General features: G+C 37.5%; 2 protein-coding genes across 7 annotated transcripts in view; one reads left to right on the top strand and one right to left on the bottom strand.

The window, feature by feature from the left end:
• The window catches only part of LOC110015877, a 755614-nt gene that overhangs the window by 169594 nt on the left and 565852 nt on the right, over nucleotides 1-20168 (bottom strand). The gene's annotated exons all lie outside the window — the stretch shown is intronic.
• Nucleotides 1-20168, top strand: part of csmd3 (CUB and Sushi multiple domains 3) — a 478616-nt gene that overhangs the window by 125345 nt on the left and 333103 nt on the right. For all 4 annotated transcript variants that reach the window (XM_023959656.1, XM_023959655.1, XM_023959654.1 and 1 more), the window contains exon 3: nucleotides 8863-8975. In XM_023959656.1, the coding sequence (XP_023815424.1) occupies nucleotides 8863-8975 (113 nt within the window). The remainder of the gene's footprint in view (nucleotides 1-8862; nucleotides 8976-20168) is intronic.

The following is a 20168-nucleotide window of genomic DNA, read 5'->3' as shown; positions in this document are numbered from 1 at the left end:
GTTGGACTATTCTGAAGTGGCCTTCTATGAGCCCAGATCTGAATCCCATTGAACATCTGTGGAAGGAGCTGAAACATGCCATTTGGAGAAGACACCCGTCAAACCTGAGACAACTGGAGCAGTTTGCTCATGAGGAGTGGGCCAAAATACCTGTGGACGGGTGCAGAAGACTTATTGACAAATACAGAAACAGTTTAATTGCAGTGATTGCCTCAAAGGGTTGTGCAACAAAATATTAAGTTATGGGTCCCATCATTTTTGTCCAGAACTATTTCATTAGTTAGTTTTTTAAATACTTCTGTTAATCAACAACTCAAAAGTAATGACTGATTTTTATTATTTAATTTTCAATAAATGTTGATTCATTGTTACTTTTGAACGTTTCAAGTCATTTCAGTGAGCATTGTGGACTTTCTTCCTTCAACTGAGGGGTACCAACTATTTTGTCCACCACTGTATCTGTTCTCATCTTTGCTATTCATTAAACATTGTATGAAACAAATTAACTTTCAGACACTGTGCTTTGGATGGGTCATGTTTGGCTTTTTATTCAGCTTTTATACACTATGACACTTAGTGGGGCTAAAATGTCTTTTATTTTTTCCTATTTAATCCAACTTTGATAAATAGTGCCTGTTAAAGGAATAAGTCAAACTGTCACCAAGGTTTGCAGCTTTGGTGCTTTTATCTGTTTGTTGTTGCCTCTGCTGTAAAATTGATGTGTCTGACTAATATAATGAATAGCATGACATTCTGGTCAAGGACCCCCTCTCAGTTATACAAATACTCAGGTGTAATGAAATGCATACAGAGTTCAGGATAGGTAGTAAACATGTGATTAACAAGACAGCAGGGACTGCTGACCACAAGTAATGCAACCTGATATAGGACTGTATGCCAGTGTGCATGTGCATTTTTGTATGTGTGCAACTCTGACCAATGTGCTCAATCAATCATACACTGAAGACGCTGAACTTTGAAAACAAATGAAAAAAATATCTACAGTACATGAAGAAGATGGGGGGGAGACAAATGAAGAAACAAAAAAAATAAATTTTTAACTTAAGCAGATAAATGCTCGTGTCTAGATAAGCTATGTCAAAAAATAATGTTTTATATCTATGTGCAAATCTATTTCACACCTCCAATTATTAATAATTAAATGTTGTTGGAGGACAGCTAGTAAACTTTACTGCATGAGTTTACACTTTTCCTCAAATTTAATTTGTAAGTATTTTTTCTTGTTTCCATGGAATGTACTAAACATAAACAAGAAAGCCATCAGTTATACAACTTCACCTACTGCAGCCTTGAAATAAATGACTTATTTTAGAGCATTGTACCATCTTTGTTGTACATGGGTTTGAGGAATGTGACAGTTTGATTATTTCATGATGGTGTAGTTAAGCATATGCATGTTACAAAGTTGTTAAAGAAATCAAAGTTCACAGGAAAGTAAATTTTGATAAGAATACATGTTTTTTTTAAAGAAAAGAAGTATCATCATCTGCAATAAATCTTTAGTTATAATGTTTGTTCTGCAAAATTAAGAAGTACTAATATCACAAAGTATGGTCAGAGCTTTTGGACTCTGCCTTCTATCCTGTAGGCTTATAATGAATACAAAGTATGGATAAAAACTACTTTGCCTTTGCACCCTTTATTATTAAATTTTGTATACTGTGTTTTGTAACTGCTCTTGGTGAAATCATGAACTGTAACTGAGCAATCATATTCGCTAAGGCCTAAATCACAAAAGCCCTAATGGCTATATACTGGCTGTCTGCAGGTGAAAAATAGGCCGATCTGGTGACCTGAATGACATGGCAAGATCATAGACCGCTTGGTGAGCCTGTAGAGGGAAAATGTATATGTACATCTTTTCCATCCACATACTGCAAGCGACACATCGTAGCAAACACTCATACAACATGCAGAGTAAAGTAAGGGTAAGGTAGGTGAGATGCAGGGATGTCATGTGGAATTTTTTGCTTTTTTTGACCCTCATGGGTGTCCTAAAGCACTTGCGTATCACTTGTACACCCCATGCATTTGGAATTTGTGCAGGGTCAGTAAGGGGCTGGTACTTGCACCTTATTACTAACTAGAGCAGGGGTCTCCAAACTTTTTCCAGCAAGGGCCACATGACGTTTCCATTCTCTGATTGGGGGCCAGGGTCAGTTTAAAACAGAAAAAGTGTGACGATCTCAGGGTTGCCTAAATGTAAACATTTATTGTATCCCAGAAAGCCACACATAACCATATATTAATAACCCAATCTGATATCAAAGAATCCTCTCTGGGTTCTTCACCAAAAAAATAAAAATAAATAATCAGCAAATATATAATAACACTCTTTATGAAACCAGTAAAAAACATATAACCCTCTTTGGGTTCTTTACATAACTTAAGTTGTAAGAGCAGAATCTCTTAAATGAGTCATGAGCAGCATGTTAAGGTATTTGTGTTCTTTTCTTAACATCCAGTTTTGGAGGTTTTCAGGAGGCTAGCCTAGTAGACACCACTGTTTGCTCTCACTGATAAACTTCCCAGGTTTCCCTTACATAACCTTTTTGTCAATTTTCCGTTCTGATGGGGGGGCTGGGTCACGCTCAAGTTCTATGACTGAGGCAAAGTGAGGTTGCAGTAACAACATTTTTAGATTGGCTCACATTTAAATGAAAATAAGCTTTGTTTATGAAGACTCTCATTCATCCAGGTTGATTCCATCATAGCAGTAGGTTTAAAAGTTGTCATCAGGACTTGGTTCTGAAAATTTAAGATGTTTCACCTCTTATCCAAAAGGTTTTTGATAATTCTGAAATAGCTGGTAAAAGAGCTGGTTTATATGTGCTCATAGGTAGAGGTCAGACCTGAAACTTCATCTACAGCAGTGTTCTGACACCCAAACAAACCAAACCAGTTTCACCTAGGTCATTAACAGCTAAAAGAGATGATCAGGTTGGGGAGGGGAGCCAATGTCTCCCCAACTCAAACTGAGAACAACTCCTAATGACCCGAAACCAATGTAGTCTACGGAAAACAATACTATGCAGTTTCATGTCTGACTCCCCCCCCCCCCCCCATGAGCACATATAAACCAGCTCTTTTACCAGCTATTTCAGAATTGACAAAGCCTTTTGGATGAGAGGTGCAACAACTTCAACTTTAAAAAACCAAATCCAGATGACAACCTTTAAACCTACTACTATGATCAAATAAGCTTTATTGACATGAGGACAGACTGGCGACCTGTCCAGGGCATCCCCTGCCTTCGCCCACAAGTGGCCGGGATAGGCTCCGGCAGCCCCGTGACCCCGAAAGGAAAAAACAGAATAGAAAATGAATGAATGACATGAGGAAACACTACCAGGGATTCCGTTTTCCATGCTTCCATGAGTCTTGATCACGTGGCCAGCCTAAAAAAATAATGATGCAAAAAAATAAAAAGGGTCCCTCTAAAAAGGGTGGGCAGGCTGGGTCTGGCCCGCGGGCCATAGTTTGGGGACACCTGAACTAGAGTGTGGCATAAGGGCACCATACAACAACATCACCCAAACGTCCGACGTGCGTGTAAGATACGAATATCTACAGATAAATTTACTGCACGTACAACAGTTGTACATTCCATTTTCAACAATGTCAAAAAGGTATTTGCACCAGCCTTGGAGAAACTGCAAGACACACCTGCACTCCCCTCTCTTCAATACTCCACATAACCAGACAACCCATTCACTAACTCAATGGCTAACACCATAGTGAATAATTTTTATTAGGTGAACATTTTTTTTATTTTTTGCTTTCAAAGAAGCATACTACGTCTGGTTACATGCTTTCAATATTCTGGTAACTGGGTGAAAATGTGCGAGGATGTGTGTCTACAAAATAAACAAAAAATGTTGGTGTTCTGTTTATTGTAGTGTGTTTGTACTTTTGTCTACGGCATTTTGCACTGGTGTGCAAAGATGTAAAACTACAAGCAGATCAAATAAAGGTGGACACATGCCAGGTGATATCAGAGCGCCTCCCGCCTATCTGGGAGAAATCTACACGTGTTAATCTGTTATCTTACTGAATAACTGCTATAGGCTCCGTGCACGAAAGTAAGGAGTTCTACTTCCGCCGCCTTGAGTGTGAGGCCGACCATTTCCGGTTTGCGACTTCTATAGCAGCGACACGGCAGATTTTGATTGCGAAAGATGGTATATTTCACCCGTTTTCTACAAGGTCTCCCGAAAATCGACGTGAACGACATCTACAGGATTGTCGACCAGTGCGTGGTTACATGGGCAAAATATCGTGTCTAAAATATATAGTGTCGAGAATACCGAAACAAAATGTGTCCCGTTGTAAACAAACCTGTGCTGTCACATATTTATGCAACAGCTCGTAATATACGAAGCGATCTTCCAAACGTGCTTTTATTAATTTTATGAATATTATGAAGTGCCTGTTTGCTCATCATTTTATATTTAATCCGTGTGGTCAGTGCTTTTTTTGTGGAAGAAGAACAGAAGTGAAGAACAACCCAGTGTTAGGATAGGCTAACAACACGGGCTAACAACATTAGCCTTTTGATGGAGACAAAATCCAGGACAAACCATGCGGGAAACGCTGCAATCTGCATCCTGGCTGCACGTAAATGATCAGCCTTTATTTGTCGGGGCACAATTAGAAACATAATTCCATGTGTCGTGATTTTTTTTGAACAGTTTCTAAGGACTGAGCGGCATTTCTGCTCTAAGCTCACACACACTGTGTGCTCTGCTCTGTCCTCGTGAGTCCGGCAGCCGCTAACCCAGAGCGGCGGTTCGGCTCGCAGTCCGAATTCTCACACATAACAAAACGCACACGTAACAAAGCACCCTCCCCTCAAACACATCAATAAATCCGGCTGCTCTGCTCAGAGAGGTTCACTCGGTCCACTGGTACCGGAGCCCGAACGCAGAGCTCGGATGGCGGGTCCAGACCTCAGTCAGTGGACACGCATCCCCCCCGCATCTCCCTCGTGAGGGGTGAAAGAGAGGGGAGACCCAGCGGAGCGGGGCTTTACGCGGGGCGTCCGCAGAGCCGCTGGTCGGTCCCATATGCGCTCCAAAGCTTTCTCTCAGCGAAACACCGTCTATGCATGACGTAACCCAGAGCAGCAGTGACACACGATCGGAATGACCGTTTACATGAACAACGATCGGTATACCCAGCTATCTCGATCGGAAAGAAATTTTGATCCGAACGAATCTGACCGGGGCAAAGTATTACGAACGGCGTGTTTACATGACGCATTTTCTTTCCGATTGCTGCAAATACGAAACACGACTCGTCTTGCTTGGGGTAAAGTCCTCCCGTCGTGCTCACCATCCATTCAGCTCTCACCGACACATATACTGGAAAGCTATGAAAGCTTATATTAGTACTGTTGTACTTTGACAAATTCGCACACGGGTACAAAACAATGTTGTGATGTCTTTGTCACGCGTTGAAACACCAAACGCCTTTCTTTTACCCGAAATCCGCTCCTATTTACTCAAAACTAGCAACTCAACAAAACTCCCCACAACAATAACACGACCAACAGGAAGTTGTCGGCCTTACACTCGAAACACGGAAGTTAACCGGAAGTTCTATCGTGCACGTAGGCTATTATCAGATAAAGGACATTGGATTATTCAGTCAACACTGCAAATTGAAAAATCTGATAACCCAAGAAATCAGATCATGATTAGATATTAGATGTACCTGTAAATGAGTTTTGCAGAAACCGTTCGATGCAATCTGTTGGTCTTTCATGTTGGCTGTTGGACAATTTGGTTTCATTGGAATGAGAAGTAAATTGTATAGTAGTAATCTTGATTTGTTTTTAATTATATTGATTACAATAATACTCATTCTTTCTGTTTGGTTTAATGGTTGTTGCTGTTTGTATGAACCCTCAAGACAATCTAAGCTTTAAATTTATGGAAACTGCATTTAACTGAGTTTTCTAAAATCTAGGAATCTTCCAAAAACATGTTAAGAGATCACAATTTGCATTAAACAGATGTTTTGACAGAATAAATTCCTATAGCTACTGCGTATTTGATGTGAAACAGTTAGTTGGAGAAGTAGCACCACCATACACATTTCTTTCCTCAAGGAAAGAATGTATTTCCAATTGAATGTTTCTGTCCCTTGTTGTACTTTTGATTCAAGTTTTTTCCTTCCTCTCATGTCTCCCACAGCGATATTTTTGACCTGTTTTTGACATATAGCTAAAGGCCTGATTTGTCAGGATGTGATCTGGGAATTGAGATCAAGGAAGAATATTATTGATTTAGCAATGTTCATGTATGTTTGGGCTTAAGTGTAGAGGTGTTCTGGGGACGATTATTTGAACTAATATTGATGTAACAGTGGTGTAGGAAAGGGCACACAGAATGTCAAAGCAGTATCAAACATTACAAGATGATGTTTTTCTGTGCTGTAGCAAGAAAGGACTGATGGCGTGAAAAGAAAAGTATTTTCCGTGTATGATAATGATTATATCCATCATTCAAAGTTGATCAATTTGATTCATTCATATTCCTTTATCAAATAATTAGCATATCTCAAACAAAAAGGGAGACCTTTTTGTTCAACATGTAAATAGATATGCACTTTGCACCTTGTCAGTAGCTGTATTTCTATTGACTATGAAATTGCACTAATAGGATTTGTGATAAAACAGTAAATTTTTCTAATGGAAACACGAAAAATTTCGAAACAACTTGCTTTTTTTGGGGAAAAAAAAAGGTGTATCAAAATTGACATATTTCGCAAAAATGCAATGGAATCACTTTTTTTTAATCAGATGAGTCATGTGACCAACAATCTTGGGCACTGCACAGTGGGCGCCACGAGAGGTCCCACAACATTTCACAGCTCGTCAAAAGTTGAGTGTGTCATGCAGAATTGTTGGATCAACAGCTCCTCTGTAAAATCACCAACCAGTGGCAACGAAGGCAAAATCATTGTCTTCATAGCCCCTCCCACATGTAAGGAGCTTGCCACTCCTTGGCCTGAATAAAATGCCGGCATCTCCTTAAAAAGATGGTGATGAGCGCTAGTGTTGTGGCAGGACTTTGAATGTATCTGCTATAAAGAATTGATCACATCCGTTTTTGAATGTTTTTGAATTATTTATCGTGTAAGTTTGTATGTGTTCATTCTCATATTTATGATTGAATGGAAACAGTGTGATTGGGAAATTGTTTTTTTTCAACATTTCTATAATTCTCATAAAGTTTTGCGCAAATGTGTAATGGAAATGCTAGTGTGATCACACTTGATTTCATCTACATCTACAAAATACATTGAATAGAATCATCTGGACGTGCACCATTGAGATGATAAAATGCAATCCAGAAACACTAAATGACAGTAGCTCAGCTGTTTGTTTGTTTTAAAAAAAAAAAAAAAAAATCTGTATAATATTATTTTTTAGTGTCAACCCCCCTTTTTAATTTTGGATTTTCCAACTCCTGCTGGCTGTTTTGATAATAATAATAATAATAATAATAGGCAAATTTTCACTCAAACTAATATGACTGCTCTGAGATCTGTACAAAATATACTCACATGTGCATGTGCAAGCATGTATACCCATCTTCCAGAATATCTGAAGAAAAACACATCCTTAGCCTTGAAAGTACATTGAGAGATAAAAGAAAATAAACTGTGCTAATGTGCTGACGGTTAACTTCTCCCCAAGTGAGACATGGACAAATTAAATATTGAATTGGGTTAGAGGAGTGGTCCCCAACCTTTTCCAGGCTCTGGATTGGTTTAATGTCAGACAATATTTTCACAGATCGGTCCGAACGGTTTAATGTTGGTGTTTTAATATATTTTAGCTTACAGTGTCAAAAAATATATATATTTTTCACGTTACAAGAAATTGTTTTCTCTGAAAAAAATCTAAAAACATTAGTAGATTTTTTTGTTTTGTTTTTTTAGATGACGTAGATTCAGTCAAGGATTTTTTTAAATTATTTGTACAAGTTGTTTCTTTTTGTAAAAATTCAATAAAAGCAACCTTTCATTTTTTTTTACATGCACGGTTTGTCTGAAAAATCAACCCAACCAGCTCCAGTAAACATCAGTCCCTTGACCCAAGCATCATGTGCCTGTTATTACAATAGACATATTTATTGAATAGTGTAAAGATATTCAATTTCACATGTGGCCAAAAAATGTTCCAGGGTTTAAAAAAAATCCAGAAGAATATAAATAAAAATTGGAAATAACAAAAAGAACATTTTACAAAAAATTGAAAGAGCAATTCTTTACAATCAATAAATAACAAATACGCCAAATGCATCTCAGTTGCAGCTTGACTTCTATTTCTTTTTTTTTCCCTCCTCTTGAGTGTTTGATTACTGAAATTCATTGCTAAAGATTTATTTTGGCAGCCAAGTAAAAGCAAATTTTGTGATGACAAGCTGAGATGTACTGAGGGCAGATAAAAGACAGACATCCCTTCCCCTATGACTTCTGTTTGATTGTTTTTACTCTAATCAATCCATAGTTTTGCTTTGGTTATTTTCTTACCCATTAATTTTGAAACCGCACTTAAGCAAAGCTTTCATGTCTAATATGTGCAAAAATGTTTTGTTTTAGCCATTTATATTGAAAAATGTTTTTTAAATTAGTACACAATGAATAAAGTTGATTGAAAAGAAATGTGGTAATATACTGTAAATATCCTTCTAGGGATCTTATTGAGTGCTTTTCTTTTTATCAAAATGGATGGGCTACTGTTTGAGTTAGTGCTTATTTGAGCTGTTTCCTGATGGTACTCTAATGGTTTGTGTTTACAATAATGTTATGCGTGTGCTTCCCCCGCAGGTTAACAGGTTTCCAGATACCTCCTCCGGTTACCAGCACAGGAAACATCTTCTCTTTGAGACTTACAAGCGACTTCGCTGTATCTGCCCATGGCTTCAAACTTAACTATGAAGGTCAGAATTTGTCTTTGTTTAACTTATTAATACAAGTGTGACTGGATTGAACTATTGACTGAATGGTTTGTCAACGCTAAAAGCAGAAAAAAATGTTTGAATGGGGAGGTTCAATGTCTAGCAAAAAAAAATTAACATATTTGACTTCAGATGAGCTTTTAATTTTCACTGCAACTATGTCTCTAGTGATACTTTGTGTTGTGGCCTTGGCTTTCTATATAAAAAGCCCCTCTGATCCTCCGCGGGTGGTTTCTCCTCCAGGCTCGGGTCCTCTACCAGAGGCCTGGGAGCTTGAGGGTCCTGCAGTATCTTAGCTGTTCCTAGCATTGCACTATTCTGGACTGAGAGGTCTGAGGTCTTTCCAGGTATCTGTTGTAGCCACTCCTCCAGCTTGGGGGTTACTGCCCCGAGTGCTCCAATTACCACAGGCACCACTGTCACCTTCACTTTCCATGCTTTCTCCAGTTCTTCTCCGAGTCCCTGGTATTTGTCCAGTTTCTCATGTTCCTTCTTCCTGATGTTCCCATCGCTTGGCACTGCCACAACGGCTTTCCTCTGCTCTTTATCCACCACTACAATGTCTGGTTGGTTCGCCATTACCATCCTATCAGTCTGGATCTAGAAGTCCCACAGGATCTTTGCCCTCTCATTCTCTACCACCTTCGGAGGTGTTTCCCATTTTGACCTTGGGGTTTCCAGTCCATATTCTGCACACATGTTCCTGTAAATTATTCCAGCCACTTGATTGTGGCGCTCCATGTATGCTTTCCCTGCCAGCATCTTACATCCTGCAGTTATGTGCTGGATTGTTTCAGGTGCCTCTTTGCACAGCCTAAACCTTGGGTCTTGTCTGGTGTGATAGATTGTGTGTGTGTATATATATATGTATATATATATATATATATATATATATATATATATATATATATATATATATATATATATATATATATATATATATATATATATATATATATATATATATATATATATATATATATATATATATATATATATATATATATATATGTACATATATATATATATGGAAAGAAAAATGTGTTATAGAAATGTGGAGAAAAAGACCATTCAGACTGATAGTTATACTAAAGAAATGTCAGGTCTTGAACTCAATTCAGTCCCTTTCAATTTCAATTTATGCTAAATGAGAATTTACGTATCAGAAAGTATAGACATGTATCAACAAGTAAAGCACAACAGTTTAGCAGACACTTGTTTTTTTTCTAATTTGTTTAAATTGATCTTATTTATCAGTGCCAACTATCTAAAAATATCTTGATGCCATGGAAAGAGGAGAATTACAAAGAAAGAAAGAAAAGACTTTCAGGGTGACATGCACATGACACTGGGAAAATGGAAGCTTCTCTCTGCTCACTGAGCAGATTGTTGGCATGTCAACTGCTAACAAGATGACTAAACCGTGTCACTCAAATGACTCATTTCCATATGTGACACTATGGCACACTCATGTCAAAATTTTAAGAAGATATGCATAATGCATAATTTTAATAACGGTTTGTTTTATTTGTTTATTTTTTAAAGTTAAAAAATGTGACATTACTAATACATTACCAGTTACGTTTTGGAACAACATATAGACCCAGTCCCATCATCTTTTGATCTATTTTCAAACTGTTCCCAGTGGTCTTTTATTTAAGATTATTCGCTTTTTTACTCAAATCTAGAAAGCTGTGTTGTTTTCTAGGACATAGTTTCTGCAGAGCGGTAAAGTTCATAAGAAATTCACTTCTGAGTTGTGGGACTGTTGGCATGGAGTAAGCCCACCCCCACTTCCCATCACAGATTTATTTACATGCTACCCCGCTAGCTTACAGCCCCTCACACCCCTAACCTAATGTTGAAGGTGCAACGACAATGGCTAGCAATACTGGAGCTATCCAGCCGTCCACAAAGAAAACAAAGATGTACGTGAATGTATTTGTCTACACATGGATGAATCAGAATGAAGACAAGCAGAGAGCTTGTGGCCTGTCAACTGTAGTTTCTACGTCCTAATTACAAGCTTTTGCTCTGCTCCAGATTCAAACATTTATTGGAGTGGAACTTTAATGCTTCCCTTTTTTAACTTGTCCTGTCCAACAGCTAGGCAGACAGATGAGAGCTGAAGGCCTCTTGTGTTGGACATATTTTACTTTAACAAGAGGGGTTATTAATCTTCAGACAAACCAAAGGTATGTCTGAATAAACCCCTTTTGTAATTGAGGCCAAACTTTATTAATTTCAATCATGTTTGAAAATCTTTGGTGTTGGACCGGACGGAAAAGGAAAGAAGGGCAGAAGAGAGAAGGACGTTAGAGAGAGGGGGGGGTAGGAGGGTGATAATAGGAGGGGAAGGGGGATAAGACCATGAAGCAGCATAAAGCAACAAGTTTACTGGTTGTTTATCATTATGGTAAGGTTCAAATGTAGTACAAAAAGGGCGGGGCCTATCCACACACACACTCAAATGTTATAAACACACCTGCTAGCTGCAAAAATGTCCAATGCTTCTCTTTTTTTTAATAAAAAGTATTAAGTGTAATGTCTTGTATTACTCTAAAAATGAGAAAATACCCCAATTAAGCAAGTTAAGGTCCAAATACATTTCTTTAAATCTTTCAATAGACCAGATTGCATTTTAATCTTCAATTAATCAAATTAGCCTTTTTTTTTCCAACTGAGCACCTTTTGATATGAAACTCTGCTCTCACTTTTTTTTTTTTTTTTTTTTTTTTTTTTTTTTTAACTTGTCCTGTCCAACAGCTCTGCTCTCACTTTACACGTTGGCTTCCTCTGTAAGTGAACATTGTTAGTTGCCTTTTTGTCCTTCCTTATGGCTGCAGAGTTCCTTCATTTTCATAAGAACCCAGACCCAGTTTTTTTTCCTAAAAATAAAATTATGTGTATTTTACCACAAACCAAGTGGATCACAGAATCCATGTCTGACATTTTTCTGTTACACTGATGTCACCATAGGATCCTATTGGTTAAACTAAGGGTATAGCACTACAATGATGATTTGTAGATGGAGGACGTTGTAGATAATACAGAAGAAGGAAATAACTGTAGGAATTACTTCAGCCTTCATCAACCTCCATAGCACATAATCAGCCTTAAATTGATAAAGCTGGTAAATTGGCTCTTTTCTGTTCTCTACTTAGGGCCACTTTTGTGCATTCATGTAAACTATTGTTTGGTTTTAGGCAACCATACCTCTTTTTAGCCTCTGGTAGTTACTATTTATTACCATTTCTAGCTATTAAGTGGACTGTACTACCTTCAACTATGAGGTTCTAACACTTGACTGGTGGTGCACATACATATTTTTAGAAAATGTTTTTTTTTTTTTTTTTTACAACTAAACGTACATCGATGCTTGATTCCTTAAGAAACTTTTTGCAGCTGCATTATCAACATAAGATGAAAATGGTTGCTGACATGATCAAAAATGTATCTTCTGAATTTTTTTTATTTTTATTCACAATATATAGGACAGTTTTTCCTAAACAGTTACAGCATTTTAACTTGCCTTGAGTCAACAAATCATATATCACCAGTACTGGTGTTTTAGTTGCATGTTGTTTGATTTCAATATATGACCTTTACACCATCATATGCAGCATCTCTTATGAGCTTCACCACCCTAGTGTGAAAATCTTCGTCATAAATTGGCCTGATATCTGCACCCCTAGAAAAAGCAATAGAAAAAAGAGGGTGTGGAGTAAATTTATCACAAGCCTCCTACAATCGTCTGTTTAGTTTGAAAAAGGAAGTTGTGCTTTATAACAGGACATAATTATTTAATGGCTGTGATTATTCTAATGTTAGCATGTTATTTGATCTTTTTTGAAAAAACCTTCGGGAAATAAATAAAGCAAAGATGCAGTGTTGAGCGAAAAAGCTGGAGGCTGAATAAAGTGGTAGTAGAACATGCTGAAACTAAGCACTTCATGTATTTTTCTGGTTCAATAATCATTATTAAAAGATAATATTATTGACTACCATTTTAGAATCGGAGACAGTTTTTGAAATGTGAGTAAAATCACCAAAATGAGGATGCCTGGCCATAAACACGTCAAAATATAGACTAAAACAGACCCTGCTGTGACTATACTAACTCTCCATCTTGTTAATGACACATTACAAAACGCAGTCCCACACCGCTTCACGCTAGCCACGTTAGCATAATGACGATAACACCCAAACTTGTTTGGAACAGAAAAACATTTGGACAGAGAGCCATGCGTACCTCTCAAAATAGCTTCAACATCAGTAAGTACAACCAGAATGAATCCATATGAAAGGCAATCCGGATAGTTAGGCGTACTGTCATTTGTGGGGGGAAAAAATAAGGCTTTTAAATGTACCTTAAAGTGTGGAAAATATAGTCAAACTAAATAATTAATTGATTACAATTGAATATAATTAAAATAAATTTAAAAAGAGTGTTATTACTGTCAAGCAGCTCAGTTGGCTGTGTGTAGGACAGGCGTGCAGGAAACCAGGGTTCCCTTTCCAGGGGGAGCAATGAGCTTAATCCAATGTCGGTTCTTGGACAAGACTCTTCATGCTGTTGCCTAAACTATGTAGCCATACAGGGTCCTAAGTCTGGGTATCCCTGTGCCGGTCCCCAGCACGGATAAAGTAAAGGATTGTGTCAGGAAGGCCAGATCCCAACAACATTACTTTCAAACAACTGTTAAAGTACCTAAATATTATATTTGAAACTCATGATTTTGATTTATTTTTGACCGTCAACATCTCTGAAATATTCAGCTTGTTCTGATGTATCTATTGTGCTGCCCTGTGTGAAATATTGTATATTTATGTGTATTTTTACATCTGAACAAATGCTGTGTCTTAGCTTAAATCTGGTTGTACGCCTGTCTGTTAGTGCCACTTGTGTTTTTTTTTGCAGATGTCTGATTTATTCACTGGCACAGATTCGACTTGCCGCTTGGCTCACGTTCACTGTGTGTTATTTTTTCCTCTCCGTGTCTGCGTGTGTGGATGTGATGTGGAAGAAATCCGCTCTCAGCACGGCATCCAGGGGACTTATCAGAGGAACCCCTGCTGTTGATACACGCAGCTGTTTGACTTACACTGTGTGAGTTTTGCAGAGGGGGAAGACAGTGAGGCGCAGAAGCAAAGTACAACAGGCATTTCCATGAATGCAACAATATGCTTATAGTTTGTCGGTGTTCTGCCCAAAATCATCCTTTTTCACAGTCTACAATGCTCAGCTAAGGTGTAAATCTATGCTAGAGAATTATCCACTTGTAATTATGCCATTTTTGGCATGCTATCCATACTTAGTGTAATCCCTCCGTCTAATCTGGGACTGGAGGCATTACAGACCTTACATTTTTGCAAGGAATGCATTTGAGGAATCATGTGTTTTTAAAAAATATTCATAAAAACAATTTTATGTCGATTTATTTTTACTTACTTTTGTTTTATGGAAGCATATGGCATTCAATTAAAAAATAGGGTATTTTTTGTCATGATTTGAGTTTGTTGTCTTGTTTTTCGTCCTTGTTCTGTCTGGTTTGTTTCTGTTTCCTGTTTTATTTTGAAAGTTCTCCTGTCTTGTCTGTTTTCTTGAGTTTTACTTCCTTTGGTCCCCATCTGCCCTGATTGTGTTCACCTGTGTCTTGTCTGCCCTGTCTGTATTTAAGTCATGTCTTTGCCTTCCTCCTGTGCTGGTTCATTAGTCTTGTCATGGTGTTTCATGTCATGCTGTCTCTTGCCACGTTCCATGTTTCATGTTCCTCGCCACGTCAAGTAAGTAAGTTTTGTTTGTTCAGAAATCCTGCTCTGCAGCGCTTTGTGTTTGGCTTTTGTTTATTAAAACCCCTAGTCCCTGATCCTCGTGCCTCCGCCTCTGCTACTGGGTCCAACCGGCTCTCAAGCCACCCCTCAACCGTGACATTTTTCATTCCAATGTTTTCTTTTTTTTGTTTTTAGGAACTACAAAACTAAAGAACTACAAGCGTTCTGGGCACTAACCTTGTCTGCTCGTAAAACTATAAGACCTGCAATTAAAAGCAGAAAAGCCACAATGTGTTTGTGTCATAGATATGATCCACGTCTGTTCAGTTTTCCGTGTTACCAGTCTGTACTTACTTTATCCACAAACATGACAGAGACAAACATTGGGGAAGTATTAGTTGCCATTTCCTAGGATGAACTCTAGAATGTCGTATTTTATAAGTCACGTAGGAAAAGCAGACTGGTGATATCATGACAAGCAAATGAACAAAATGGACACGGCTCATATCTATGACATGGACACAATGCAGCTTTTCAGCTTTCTATTGCAGGTCATGTAGTTTTCCTCAACATATACGTTTAGTGACCATTTTGTTTGTAGTTGTTAAAAAATGTTTCACGAAAAAATTGCAACAAAAAACATCCTTTTTTAAAATAAAAGAAATCTGCTTTTAAAGTGTATAGCTTCATATTGGAAATTTATTCTACATTAAACTTTTTTAGTATTTTTCCTTTTGACCGAGTGTTTTTTTTCTTTTTTTTGCAGTTTTGATTAGAATAAATAAATATACATCTTTGTGTAACAACATTGTCCAATTTTTGTTTTAGTCTGAATTAACTTGATCTGGATTAAAATAAATTTTGATTAAAATAAAATTAACAAAGTCATTTTTAGAGTGGATGGTTCTACCATGTGCTGCTAAGAGTGGACCCTGAGTTTGACCCACAAGATTTCCGAAGCTTGTTTGATCACGTTTGGTCAAGAAATGTCTTGGGACATTCAAGCTGGAACAGCTGTAAGAAAAAAACAAAAACTTTATCCATATCATAAAGAAGAGAAAGAAAATCCCAAAGTATACTGGTGTTTTTTATTCAATTTGTTTATTTTATTTTATCTTTGTTTAAACACATTTTTGTGTGACTGTAGGACTCCCATAATATATCTTCCTCTTCCTCTGAAGAGTGTGCACTCATAAGTAATTCATTCACCAGCATACGCCAAGCAGTGTGCATGTGTGCACGTGCACGTGAACTGAAGACAGAAATACAGTGATGTATAATTTAAAATTATGTCTGAGGCAGTTTGATATTGTGCTGATGAGATGGAATCGCAGATTGTCACAATGCTTAGACACACCGACGTGCACACTGTCGCACATATGGGGTGTTCATGCTTTTCTGCATGATCGGTCCAAAAAAAATGATTCTGTTTCCAATTTTTTTTTACATCTTTACCTTTTCTTTTTCATCTTCAGGAATTTTTAGGATCACTCTGCAGTTATCTAATATTTTTTTTTCTAAAAAGACTAGGAGGGAAACAAGATTAATTTAGATTTAAAGAAAAAAAACAGTTTAAAATTAAAACGTTTCATATAAGTTCTTACTCTTATGTCCTTTTATCATGTCCTCATCGAGACATTTAAGGATTTGAAAGGAAACATGCTGCATTTATGGTTTTGATTTATGTCAAAAGCTCAGCTCAGCCCAGCCCAAAGATGCTTTGACTTCCAAATGTTGTCATTTTGCTAAAAAGGCTTTTTGATGGTGTAGTGGTTATCACTTTTGGAAGTTCCTGGTGCAAATCCAGGAGATTCCATGGTCATGCATGTGCTGGTTTTGTCCATGCACTCTGGTTTCCTCCCACAGTCCAAAAACATACTTCATAGATTGATTGGTAAATTGTCCCTAGGTGTGAATTTAGGTGTGTGTGATTGTTTGGCCATGCAACAGACTAGCAACCAGTCCAGAGTGTACCCCACCTTTGCCCAAATGTAGATAGGATAGGCTCCAGCAGCATAGCAACTACAAAAACAGGACTGACACAACAAAAAATATAAATTGATATATTTGTATAAGGGCTGTTTTTTCAAAACTGTGTTCTACCTTCGAAGCATTTTCCTTCCACGTCTGCAATCTGTGGCATGTAAACCCTTGGTTTACAAGAAGGGTGACATGTATTCATTTTGACCCTAAGTGTAGAATACCCACATTTATACATTATGCATTTAGACATATTCATGTATCCTGAGATCCAGGCATATGGGAAATAAAGCCACATACAGGGCAGAAGGAGATTTACAAGTCCCCAATGTAATCATTTGCATCAGTGCACGGCTTGCATACCACGTTTCCAGTTCTAAGGCATGTTGCCATGTGACATATCACCTTGTTCCGCTGGTACTTTACATCACCTCACTGCTGCCACCTTGTATTTCCTTCTTTACCAGTATACAATCTTTGCTTAATTTATTTTATCTTGCACGAAGGTGAAATGAGCATCTGATAAGGCCCTAATAGAAAATAAAATCAAAAACTGATAAAATGCAATAAAAGGCATTAAGTACAAGATTTTTGTTGTGGATAAAACGGGGCAAAAATCAATAACTGTATGAAAAAACAAAACCTAACTCATTTTTTCTGAAAATTAAACCCTGGCATTTGCTATTCCCTTATTGTACTTGTATTTAAAATCATAAAATCTTGGCAAAGGTGCAAATTTCCATTGGAATAGAGAGGGAATGTCTTTCTTGTGTTAGTAGCTTCAAGCATTTACTTACTTACTTTACTCACTTGAATGTGTTTCATTCCGGGTGTCATTTGGTTGCTTCTTTGGCATAATCAACAGCCAACAAATTGATACTTTATTTTTTAAGTTTTTATTTATTTATTTATTTATTGTTTAATTTGTCCTGTCCAACAACTGGGCAAACAGATGAGAGCTGAAGGCCTCTTGTGTTGGACATATTTTACTTTAACAACAGGACAGGGGTTATGAATCTTCAGACACACCAGAGGTACGTCTGAATAAACCCCTTTTGTAATCGAGGCCAAACTTTATTTATTTTAATCATATTTGAAAATCTTTTGTGTTGGACCGGATGGAAAAGGAAAGGAGGGAAGAAGAGAGAGAGAGAGATGTTAAAGGGGGGGGATAGGAGGATGATAATAGAAGGGGGGGGGGGGGGGGTGTAAACCCATGAAGCAGCATAAAGCAACAAGTTTCTGGATGGTTATATTCATTACAGTGAGGTTCAGATGTAATACAAGTCCATAAGGGTGGGGCCTGTCCACACACACAATCAAATGTTATAAACATACCTGTTGCCTACAAAAAATGTTCACATGTCAACATGTACACAATACAAATAATGTTCACACACGCATAAATAATGAAATATTTCATTCAATCACGCAAACTATTCGTGCAAAGGTGAGCTAACACCTGTGCTCGAGTGAGTGTTTATGTTCTTCTAAAATGGAGGAGAGAAGGTAAAAAGAAGGAGGGAGAGTGCCCAGCCATCTCCACACCAAGACCCCCACCACACCAGCAGCGGCAGCCAGAACCCCCCCAACGCCCGCAGGGTAGCAGATAGAAAACAACCGCCCCCCAGGTGATCACATCCGCCACCCAGGCCAGGGCCAGCAGGACCGCCACGGGGCCCCCAAAGCCAGAGACTTCACTTTTATTTTACTTGATTTTTTTTTTTTAAACGTACAAAAATTAATTCTGTCATAAGACTTTCTGGCATAAGAAATGTCTTCTTCTATAAAGCAAAAGAAATGAATAAAGTAGAAAAATCATTATCACCTGTAGACCAAGCCCTTGTTTCAAGAGAAAATATTTTTTTAATTTTCTGTATTGCTAGAAAAATAATCTTTTCATGAACGTTTTTCAAAAGCACTAAAACCTTAGTTTAAGTAAAATATGTCTTAGTGACTAGATTTGAAAAAAGAATTATGGCAAAAACATTTCTTCAAATTCTGTTGTCAGATATTTTTTCCTTTTTTAAAGATTTTTTTTCAAGTTTTAAACTTTTTTGACCTATTTCAAGAGGGTCTGTTTTTTGCAGTTGAATTAGGATGTAGTCTCAAAGAGAAATGGGGTAGGAAGACATGTTTTACATATTCTTTTAATCATTGCTAAAAAAAATAATTGCATTAAACTGGAAAAAATAATAAACCGCAAACAATAAATGAATGGAAAAGTAAACCCTAACAAGTTTATGTGATGGAAAAAAAATTACTGCTTCTCTTTATATGCAAATGGCATGAACATTTAAATTGAAGGTTGATCGGTTGGTGTTTATGGAAGTGATTCCGTAGCATATTTAAAAATAAAAGTCAAAACCAAAAATGGATTTTCCTTTTCGAAATGAACCTCCATTTGTTGACTCAAAATTAAAATTTTGCATTTTAATCCGCCAAAATGCTTTTTTCATTTTCTTTTTCAACATTGATTATTCTGTCACTTAATTAAAATGAAAATGAAACTGGTATTTGACATTTCATTTTCAAAAAGTTCTCTGGTAAATGTGTAGCATAATTCATTTAGAAATGTCTAATTTGAAAAGTAAACTTGTGAATGTACTGATTCTGACACGAAGAAAGAAAAGCGGGTTTGCATAACGGCCGATATGCAACACTTAACATCAGAAAAGTGCTGCATATCGGTGAAAAGCTATATTTCTCCACAACAGAATGATCTGGTTTACGTTGATTATGCAAACACTTCACTACTGTAAAGTGTTGTATATCATCTCATGGCTGCTTTTCTCCACTTCGGAATCTGCTGGAGTTTTGGACAATTGTGTGAATGCGGCTGGGTAGCTCGGTTGGTAAGGTGAGAGACTACCAGGGTTCGATTCCCAGAGGGGAATGAACAATGGTACTGGGGCAATTACCATAGCAATGGTGAGCAATTAACATCACCCAGTGAGGGCCTTTGGGCAAGACCCTTAACGCTACTGCCTACCAGCATGAATAATCCTGGTGATGGTCAGAGGGACCGTAGGTGCGAAGAGTGAATGAATAATGGACACATTGTAAGTGTTTTGAGCGTCTGGAAAAGCGCAGATAAATCCAATCCATTGTTATTACTGGTTGAAGTGTTACACCAGTAAAAAGAATGTCAACACTGGAGGCAAACCTCCAGTGTTAAAAGGTTAAACAATGTACAAAGAAAAACGTACTCCACCCCTTTGGTTTGGTCCCTGACAAGTATATGTGGTCAAACTACTGAAAAGAAACAGACCGTTATTGACCTATTTGTTGTACAGTGCAACTCATCCAATCCAAGGCACTTTACCGTTGGGAGTTGGGTCATCTAGACCCACTAGACATTGCGCTGAACCTTTTTTCTTCAATGATTTGTGATCTTCACTGGTGTTCATGGATTACATG

This window comes from Oryzias latipes, chromosome 11, assembly GCF_002234675.1.
Source record: "Oryzias latipes chromosome 11, ASM223467v1".
Lineage (NCBI taxonomy): Eukaryota > Metazoa > Chordata > Actinopteri > Beloniformes > Adrianichthyidae > Oryzias > Oryzias latipes.
This window is presented reverse-complemented; position numbering and strand designations above follow the sequence as displayed.